This window comes from Hippocampus comes, unplaced genomic scaffold, assembly GCF_001891065.2.
Source record: "Hippocampus comes isolate QL1 unplaced genomic scaffold, H_comes_QL1_v1.1 scaffold22, whole genome shotgun sequence".
In the NCBI taxonomy this organism is placed as follows: Eukaryota; Metazoa; Chordata; class Actinopteri; order Syngnathiformes; family Syngnathidae; genus Hippocampus; species Hippocampus comes.
In genome coordinates, this window is record NW_017806175.1 from 8,119,510 (window position 1) to 8,128,003 (window position 8,494).

Genomic DNA, 8,494 nt, shown 5'->3' on the forward strand with positions numbered 1-8,494 from the left:
GGGGTGGCGGCCACAGCTCCCGCCATCGCTCCGATCCTTTCTCGTTCCCCCCGGCGAAGACGCGATCCTTTGGCCCGTGACAAAAACACAGCCGTCGTAGAAACGAGCCCAAACAAAGGCGTTCTTTCATGAAGGAAATCGCGAATGGCGAGTGCAACAGAGCGGCGAGCCTTGTGCCTTTTGTGCGTGCAGTCGCAGCCGTTCACCGCCTCGGGCGTGGCCGCCGCCTGCCGGGCCGAGGGCTCCGTCAAGAGCTTCCGGCGGGCCATCGGCTCCATCACGTTGCGCAACGTGCGCGTGGACCTGCTGGAAGCGCTCAACGCCAGCTTCCACTTCGACGACGAGACCTTCGTCAGCGGCCGGGACATCATCACCGAGGGCCTGCAGACGGTCAAGGCCGACAACAAGCGGCAGAACTTTGAAGCGGCTCAGGACAGCCTGGGCGAGACCCTCCACACGCTGCAGGTTGTGCGCCTCCGTTGCGCCTCTTTACAACTGCCGGGCGGCAAGCTAACTTCTTTGCTTGCCTCTCAACCGGAAGGATTTTTACAGCCACAGCAACTGGGCGGAGAACGGCAACGCGCTTCCCAATTCCAACCTGATCAGACCCGACGCCAGCATCGGCAACCTGGCGGGTAAGGCCGCCGACGGCGCCGGGAAGCGCGGCTCGTCGCAAACGTGACCGAGCGTCCCCCGGCAGATGAGAGCAGGGCGACCTGCCGCAGCTGCGACGGCGATGACTGCAGGAACAACATCCTGGAGGACATCGCCCGGGAGCAGATCCTGACCACGGGATATTTTGCGGTCATTCCCGGGACCGCCAGCAAGCCCACCGGTAAGGCGGACCCGTTGGCCGAATCACGCGGCGCGGCCGCAACTCGGGACGGGAACGTCCCGAGGGCGACCGGGGACGCCGGTCTGATGTTTCCCTGCGCCTTTTTGTCAGCGGCGTCACGCTCGTCTACTTCCTAGTTCAGAAGGGCTTGAAGGTTGAAAGGGAAAAAACCAAGTGAACGGGCCTCACTCGCGCATCGAAAGGTTCTCGTTGCGTGCGCAAGTTCGGTACGGATGCAAAAGCTCAAGCGGATCGGAAGGCACCCGCGCACCGCCGGCTTCTCTTCTCAGGGTCATTTTTGCCAAGGCCAATTCCTCGCCGCCAGCCGCGCTCCGCGTCGGCGGCTCCCGTCCGCGTGTGCCCATTAAAAGCGGGCTTACGTCGGACGCGGCAAACGGACGCGTGCAACAAGAGTAGCTTCGCAATTGTCAGCGTCTTTGGCCGCCGTGTTCAAAAAGTCGCGATCGTCGACAAGCAGATGAAGCGGAAACCGAGCGCAGGCCGTCTAACCGAGGTGTCGAATGTCGTTCGTTGATACCAGCTGCCACGTTTGCGAGGTGGTGGTGGACCCCAAAAAGCAGGCGGGAGGGAGGAGCAGGTTGTACTTGAAGAAGTGCGTTGAAACAGAGAAAACTCAATCCAAAACAAACAAAGTCCAAAGTAGCAAACGGAAATCACAACTGAAGCTCGAACGCAACTGTGACCGAAACAAACCTGACGGCAGCAGACAAACAAACACGACAGGAGCAAAGAGCAACAATGAGCCGCCACCGAGTGTCCTTTGAAAGCGCTAATGACATCATGAGCAACAGGCGTGCAGCTGCAGGGCGAGCCCTACAGCGCCGCCTGTTGGTCCCAAACCGAATCGTGACGGCAACGCCGCATCGGATCGCCGGGCGCGCCGGACGGACCGAGTCGGAACAAACGAAGAGGCGAGTAGGAACAAAGTCCGCAGGCGGGGCCGCCGCAAAGTCGCCGAAGCGAACGGGTCAGAAGCATTTGCGGCCGACGGCGGAAGGAATAAGCCTCGGAAGCCGGAGGACATTCCGGCGCGTCGGAGGAACGTCGTCGGCGCGCGCGTCGCTCCTCGAATTGGGAGCGCGTTCGGCACGATTGCGCATTCGGGGAATTTCAAAGCTTACGTCTCTCGCCTTTTATGTCCGTGGCGCTCGGCGGTCAACTTACCCGAAGGCGGTCGCTGCCGGGACGTCGTCCGAGTCTCGGGAGAGAACGCGGCGGGTCCGAATGGCGAGGCGGCGGCCGCGGCTCACCTTGGAAACGGCTCGCGCGACGTGAGGGTGAGGGGGGGGCCGGGAAAAGACGGCAAACGCGGGCGAAGAGGCAAAAGCCGCCCGGGCTTTGATCCCGGTTGGCGCCGCCCCACGGAGGAAGGGCGGGCGGGCTTTTCGCGTGCGCTCTTTGGAAACGAGGCCCACCGCTGTTTGCGGCACAGGCAAGTGCAGCCACGGAGGAGCCTTGGACCTGACCAGCAGAATCGAGCCCACCGGCGGGATCAACAAGGACACCTTTGAGTCGGAGCACGGCTTCCTGCACGCCGAGGCGGCCGCGCTGGCCACCATGGCGACAAGCGAGATCCTGGAGGACGTCCGACGGGCGGCGGGAAATCAGCCCTTCCTCCAGTGCGCTGATCTGAGCGATGACACGCGCGCGCACGCGCACACGCACCGTAACGCTTTGATGCCTTGATCAGGATGTTGGGCATCTCCAGAGGATCCGGGAAAGCTCTTTGTTTTGTGATCGACACCACGCAGAGCATGAGCGACGACATCGCCGCCGTGCGGAGCGCGGCGTCCTCCCTCATCGACGGCCAAGCGGGGACGGACGACGAGCCGTCGGCCTACATTCTGGTGCCCTTCAACGACCCCAGTAGGCGCGCGGCGGGAGGCGGCGGCTCTTTGCTTTCCGCCCCGACGCCAAACCCGTCTCTGCGTTCGCTTCAGCGTTCGGGCCGCCGATCAGGACGAGCGACCCGGAAGCCTTCGAGAACTTTCTGGACGATCTGACGGCGAGCGGCGGAGGAGACGACGAGGAGCCCAGCCTCTCGGGCCTTCAGGTGCGCGCGCCGGCATCGCCGATATTCGTTGCTTCTCAAAGACGAGCGACGCGACCGAGCGCAAACGCTCCCGCGGCCAAAGTCCAAGCGCTTGCGCTCCCAAACTCTCCCCCGTTGTGTCACAACGCCGGTGGGTTAGGGACACGCCCGCAGTCACAAACAGACGGGGATGGGGGCGGGGACGAGGCTTCGGGGAAGCCGAACGGACTCCTCCGATTGATCTCCACGTTGATGGCGTCGGCTTCGTGATTCGACAGCAACTCGCTTTTCCGTGACTCGGTCGGACACTTTTGAAGGTGTCGGCCAAGTATGTACAATGAAGCGCTTCTTCCTGCAAGTGTACGACAGGGGAGAACCCCCCCCCCCCAAAAAACAAAAAAAAACCAGGTATTACTCAATGTTGAGTCGGAGCCACCAAATCCAGGCACCGTGAGGTCGTTCAGCTTTGCAGGTGAAACAGAAAACGTGACCGCCCCCCCCCGCCCGCCCCCTTTACTCGTCTGGATTTCAGCAACAGCGCACCAAAGAGCTCTTTTGACGGCCCGATCGTGGTGATTTCCCAAATCGCGGGGGGGGGCGGGGAGGAAAGGTCACAGCTTTCGCTCTCTTCTTTTCCACGTCAAGTTGGCGTTGACCGACGCTCCCCGGAGCTCCGACATCTTCCTCTTCACGGACGCGCCGGCCAAAGACCGACAGCTGAGGTCCACCGTCATCGCTCTCATCGAGCGGACTCAGTCGGCGGTGGGCGCGCCTCGCGGAGCGACTTCCCAGATCCCCGCCGCCGACGCGCGCCAATCAAAGGGGTGTTCCTCCGCGCAGGTGTACTTCCTGATCACGCAGACGACGGCCAACGGTCGGCGCCGGAGGCGGCAAAACCGTCCTCAGGCGCCCGGGCGGATCGCCGAATCGGACGCCCGGCTCTACGAAGAGCTGGCCGAGGCCGCCGGAGGGCTGGTGGTCGAGCTGAGGCAGGACGAACTGCAGGAGGCCGTCGGAATCATCGGGCAAATGTCCAGATCCTCTCTGGTGGCGGCGTCGGCCTTCCGTTCACCGCCTCGCCGCCAGGCGGCACGCGCGTCAACCCCGGCGTGTCCCGTTGCTTTTCTTAGGTGACGCTGGCGCGGGGGTCCGGGACTCCGGGAGACGACGGGGACTTCACGTTTGTGGTCGACCAGACCGTCGGCGATCTCCAACTTCTCCTGACGGGGCCTTCGTCTCTCATCACCGTCACCGACCCCCAGGGTGAAACGCGCACAAAAGCGCACGTGCGCTTTCTTGACAGGCCGTTGACGACGACGCCTCGCGCCGCGTGTCTTGGCAGGCGGGCGGCAGGAGTTCAACGCCATGTCCTTACGGCCCGTGGGAAACTTGCAAACTTTGCGACTGCGGCCGCAAGTGGGAAGGTGGCGAGTCGCGGTGCAGTCGCCCAACGCGTACGCGCTGAAGGCCGTCGGTGAGCGCTCCGCCAACGAAATGGAAGGAAGCCTCCGTTTGTTGGCTGAACGCTTCTTCTGCTTTCAAGGTCAGAGTCCCATCGACTTCCTGTTTGACTTCGTGGAGTACGTCCCCTCCCAAAACACCTTCGACGTCCTGGACACGCGTCCTCGGGCCGGTAGGACGTCTTCCGCGACCGCGTTTCCGACGTCGAGGGGCCCGCTGAAGCCGACTTTCCTTCCAAGGCGCCAACGGGAGCCTGCTGGTGACGCTGACCGACGCCGACGCGGCCAACGTCACCCGGGTCGTTCTGGCCGAGGTGGCGGGATCGGCGGAGGTTCCGGGGGACGTGGAGGCCCTGGGCCGCGGCCGCTACCTGGTCCGGGTCCCGAGCGTGCCGTCGGCGCCGTTTGTGGTGCGCGTGGAGGGAAACGCGCCCGACGCCGCCGGAGAGGCCTCCCCTTTCCAGAGGGAGTCGGCGACCAGCTTCCGGGCGTCCAACATCACCATCAAGGCGAGTGGTCGAGGCGGCGCCGTTCCGGAAAAGTTCTGGCAAATCACACGGCACAAAATGGGCGCCTTTAGGCCCAAGCGGCGCGCAACCTGGTGCCCGGGACGCCGCTGTCGGTGCCCTTTTCCGTGACGGTCCGAGGAACGGGAGGGAACGTCTCCATCCGGGCCACCACCAACAACCCGCTCTACGCCGCCGACGCGCCCGGCAGTCTCCCGGCGGAGCCGGGAGCGAGCGCCAACGGCACCGTCGCGCTCTCCGTGCCGCTCAACACGCCGTCCGGCACCACCGTCACGCTGGTGATCGAGGCGGAGGGTCCCGGGGGCGGCGGGGACGTCAACTACGTCGTCCTCAGGATCTCCGTCCTCAATCCGGTGGGTGGCCCGCCGGTCCCGTTCCGCGCTTCCGCCGGACCTCCGCCGACCGCTTGCCGTGCCGCCGCAGGTGAGCGACTTCGCGCCCCCCGCGTGCGAGCTGCTGTGCGTCGTCAGGTGCGTGCGCAACTGCCGCGCGGCGCCGTGGCACCTGTTGGTGATGGTGAGCGACGGCGCCGAAGGGACGGGCGTGGAGCGGGTCAGCCTCGCCCGAGGCAACGGGACGCTGTACGTCAGACCGGCGCCCGACAACCGGAACGTCACCTTGGCGACCTACGACGCCTTGTGCGGCTCGCCAGACGTGGAGCTGCTGGTGGTGGACAACGTGGGCAACGCCGACACGTGCTCCTTCAACGCCTTCACCGCCAGCGGCGGCGGCCGCGCCGCCTTTTTCCTCAGCTGGGCCGCGCTCGCCCTGGCGCTTGGAGTCCTGCAGAGTTTGGACCTGTGCTAAAGTCCCGGAGGGAAACGCTAGGCAGTTGCGGCCGCGGCTTTCGTAGCGCTAAAGTGCGGCCTTTCCTTGAAATTTTCCCCCTTGGGGGCAGCGTCCGATGAATGTTGAGTGTGTGTGTGTGTGTGTGTGTTGTGTGTGTGTGTGTGTGTGTCAAGGTTTAGGGAAGAAAAAACAACCCCCTGCACGTGCCCCCTAAGCAGTGCTTTCTTTTTCCATCCGTCTGCGGTGGATGTCCAGTTTTGGAAAAATGCCTTTTGACTGATTGACTTTGTGAAATTGGATGAATTTGTCGGCGCGCCGCCGATTCGATGGAAACGTTCGATCGCTGGAAGAAATACGCTTTGTCAAAGTAGCTGCTGACCACTGAAGCCCACATCAAAACTTGTGAAGAATCTGTCAGGAAAAGCCTCCGGCAGAGGAAAGAAGGAGAATTAAAAAAAAAAAGAGCAACATTTATTTGGACGTTGCGTGTCATTCCTCAGCTGGGCCGCGCTCGCCCTGGCGCTTGGAGTCCTGCAGAGTTTGGACCTGTGCTAAAGTCCCGGAGGGAAACGCTAGGCAGTTGCGGCCGCGGCTTTCGTAGCGCTAAAGTGCGGCCTTTCCTTGAAATTTTCCCCCTTGGGGGCAGCGTCCGATGAATGTTGAGTGTGTGTGTGTGTGTGTGTGTGTCAAGGTTTAGGGAAGAAAAAACAACCCCCTGCACGTGCCCCCTAAGCAGTGCTTTCTTTTTCCATCCGTCTGCGGTGGATGTCCAGTTTTGGAAAAATGCCTTTTGACTGATTGACTTTGTGAAATTGGATGAATTTGTCGGCGCGCCGCCGATTCGATGGAAACGTTCGATCGCTGGAAGAAATACGCTTTGTCAAAGTAGCTGCTGACCACTGAAGCCCACATCAAAACTTGTGAAGAATCTGTCAGGAAAAGCCTCCGGCAGAGGAAAGAAGGAGAATTAAAAAAAAAAAGAGCAACATTTATTTGGACGTTGCGTGTCAACTCTTGCACAGGACGTGACATTTTGGGACAAGCGGGACCCATTTTCTTTCCTTGGCGTCTATTTACATGTCAGAGGGTGGCGAGATGAGGCGACTCGGCAAATTGACGGCTCGTTACTTCTTGCGACTCGTCGGCCGCTCGACTTTCCGAGCGGGACGCGGTTCGTCCCTTTTGGTTGGCCTCGTCCGTCGGCTCGGCGCGTCCCTCCGACCTTCGAGCCTCGCCCCCGTTTGGACCGAAAGCACCGACGAGACGACGACTCTGGGAGGAAAAGTGGGTCGCGTTCGCTCGTATACCGCAGCGGGGATGGCGTCGCGGCGCGTCCCTACCTCGGGCCGCGTTGGCGCCGCGGCGCGGCCCCGTCAGGCCGTCCCGTTGGCGTACTGCGATAGTTTGTTCTCCAAGTCGCAGATTCTCTTCTCTTGAGCCAACACGGCGGCCTTCAGGTGCTGGATCTCCTCCAGCAGCCTCTCCAGCAGCTGCGGCTGCGCCGGGACGGAGGAGGAAGGAGATGAGTACGGACCGGGAGGGGACAAAAGGGAAGACACGGTGGGGGAGGGGGGGACAGCGACGGAAGGAGAGTTAAAAAAAAAAAAAAAGTCAAAGTAGAAGGCCAGTAACTTGGTGCGAAAGACCGCGAACGGCAAAACACGCAGACACGGCGGACGAAGCTTTGCGTTTTCACGCCGTTTGCCGGAAGCGCGGCAAAAAGTCAAGGACTGACCGGTAGGGTGGCGGCGTCGCACGTGGACATGCTGCGGCGGGGGGGGGCGGCCCTGGAGTCGGCGGCCAAGTTCTTCCTGGACGCTTTGAGCTCGCGGCTCTTGGGCGGCACGTAGCCCCCCTTCATGGACACCAGCACGGGGTCTCGGTCGCGGCCCTCCAGCCACTCCTCGGCCTCCACGGCGGGCTCCGGGCCGGCCGTGTCCGGGTACAGGTCGTCCTGGAAGAGGTCCGACTGCCCGAGGGAGTCGGCGGCTTTGAGCTGGAGTCGGCGCACGCGCGCGCGCGTCGGGCCCGAACGGATGGGGCGGGACTTACTTTTCGGGGAACGGTCATCGTGATGGGCTCGCACTTCTTGTCGTGCAGCTTGTACAACCTTGACGCAAACACGGCGGCGGGATTGGTCGGGATCGCCGCTGCGGCGCCTTCGCCGGTCCGGCGGCCTCACCTGGCGATCTCGCACTTGCTGACGTCGACGCCCCTCTTGGGCATGAAGCCCATCCCCCGCTGCGGCTCTTTGCTGCTGAAGGTGTTGAGGTAGTGCACGTAGGGGGGCTCCTCGGTGATCTCAAAGTAGCGGATGCTGCTGTCTCCCTGCGCACGTCGTCAGGCCGTCAGTCCGCGCCGCCCGCCGCGCGCCCCGCCCGCCCGAGGACGTCGGTTACCTTGCCGCACAAGTACACCATGTTGGCGTCCGGGTCGTAATAGGGCAGCAGGACGCCGTTGCTGGTGTCCAACTCCAACAAGGCCATGGGCTCCTCAAAGCGGCTCTGGCAAAGACAGAGAGCGCGTTTCCTTCGCAAGCGCTCACGGAGACCCCGCGCGACCCCGCCGACTTTCGCCCCATGGCGCGCGCGTTTGCGCCATCGGATCCGGTTATCCCTGACCGGCCTCTCCGTCACGAGCGCTTTCCCGGTCCCGTCGAGCGGTCACGTACCGGGTCCCAGAGTCCCAGCTCCCTCTGGCTCATCCGGGTGAATCCCGTGGTGAAGATGTTGCCGTCCCTGGTGAAGATGGCTCTCATGGGCCGGATGCCCTCGTGAGGAGCCAGGCGTTCCTGGGGGGGGAGCACATTAACGACGGCCTCGGCGGGGGG

General features: G+C 62.9%; 2 protein-coding genes across 4 annotated transcripts in view; one reads left to right on the plus strand and one right to left on the minus strand.

Annotated features, from left to right (window-relative positions):
- The window catches only part of LOC109532178 (von Willebrand factor A domain-containing protein 7-like), a 12,193-nt gene extending 5,576 nt beyond the window's left edge, over window positions 1-6,617 (plus strand). The window contains exons 2-16 of one of the 2 annotated variants that reach the window (XM_019896855.1): window positions 193-465; window positions 542-635; window positions 701-835; window positions 2,289-2,475; window positions 2,547-2,722; window positions 2,797-2,909; window positions 3,534-3,650; window positions 3,729-3,935; window positions 4,019-4,151; window positions 4,231-4,362; window positions 4,432-4,521; window positions 4,589-4,857; window positions 4,929-5,228; window positions 5,299-5,643; window positions 6,159-6,617. In XM_019896855.1, the coding sequence (XP_019752414.1) occupies window positions 193-465; window positions 542-635; window positions 701-835; window positions 2,289-2,475; window positions 2,547-2,722; window positions 2,797-2,909; window positions 3,534-3,650; window positions 3,729-3,935; window positions 4,019-4,151; window positions 4,231-4,362; window positions 4,432-4,521; window positions 4,589-4,857; window positions 4,929-5,228; window positions 5,299-5,643; window positions 6,159-6,320 (2,733 nt within the window). In that variant the 3' untranslated portion in view covers window positions 6,321-6,617. Of the gene's footprint in view, window positions 1-192; window positions 466-541; window positions 636-700; window positions 836-2,288; window positions 2,476-2,546; window positions 2,723-2,796; window positions 2,910-3,533; window positions 3,651-3,728; window positions 3,936-4,018; window positions 4,152-4,230; window positions 4,363-4,431; window positions 4,522-4,588; window positions 4,858-4,928; window positions 5,229-5,298; window positions 5,845-6,158 lie in introns of those variants that run through there. The other variant, XM_019896856.1, reaches the window with a different exon arrangement.
- A 16-nt stretch (window positions 6,618-6,633) lies between these two features.
- Window positions 6,634-8,494, minus strand: part of coro6 (coronin 6) — a 4,345-nt gene continuing 2,484 nt past the window's right edge. For both annotated transcript variants that reach the window (XM_019896857.1, XM_019896859.1), the window contains exons 6-12: window positions 8,336-8,455; window positions 8,064-8,168; window positions 7,847-7,992; window positions 7,717-7,774; window positions 7,400-7,633; window positions 7,005-7,160; window positions 6,634-6,934 (exon numbers count right to left, since the gene is read on the minus strand). In XM_019896857.1, coding sequence (XP_019752416.1) covers window positions 7,038-7,160; window positions 7,400-7,633; window positions 7,717-7,774; window positions 7,847-7,992; window positions 8,064-8,168; window positions 8,336-8,455 — 786 coding nt within the window. In that variant the 3' untranslated portion in view covers window positions 6,634-6,934; window positions 7,005-7,037. The remainder of the gene's footprint in view (window positions 6,935-7,004; window positions 7,161-7,399; window positions 7,634-7,716; window positions 7,775-7,846; window positions 7,993-8,063; window positions 8,169-8,335; window positions 8,456-8,494) is intronic.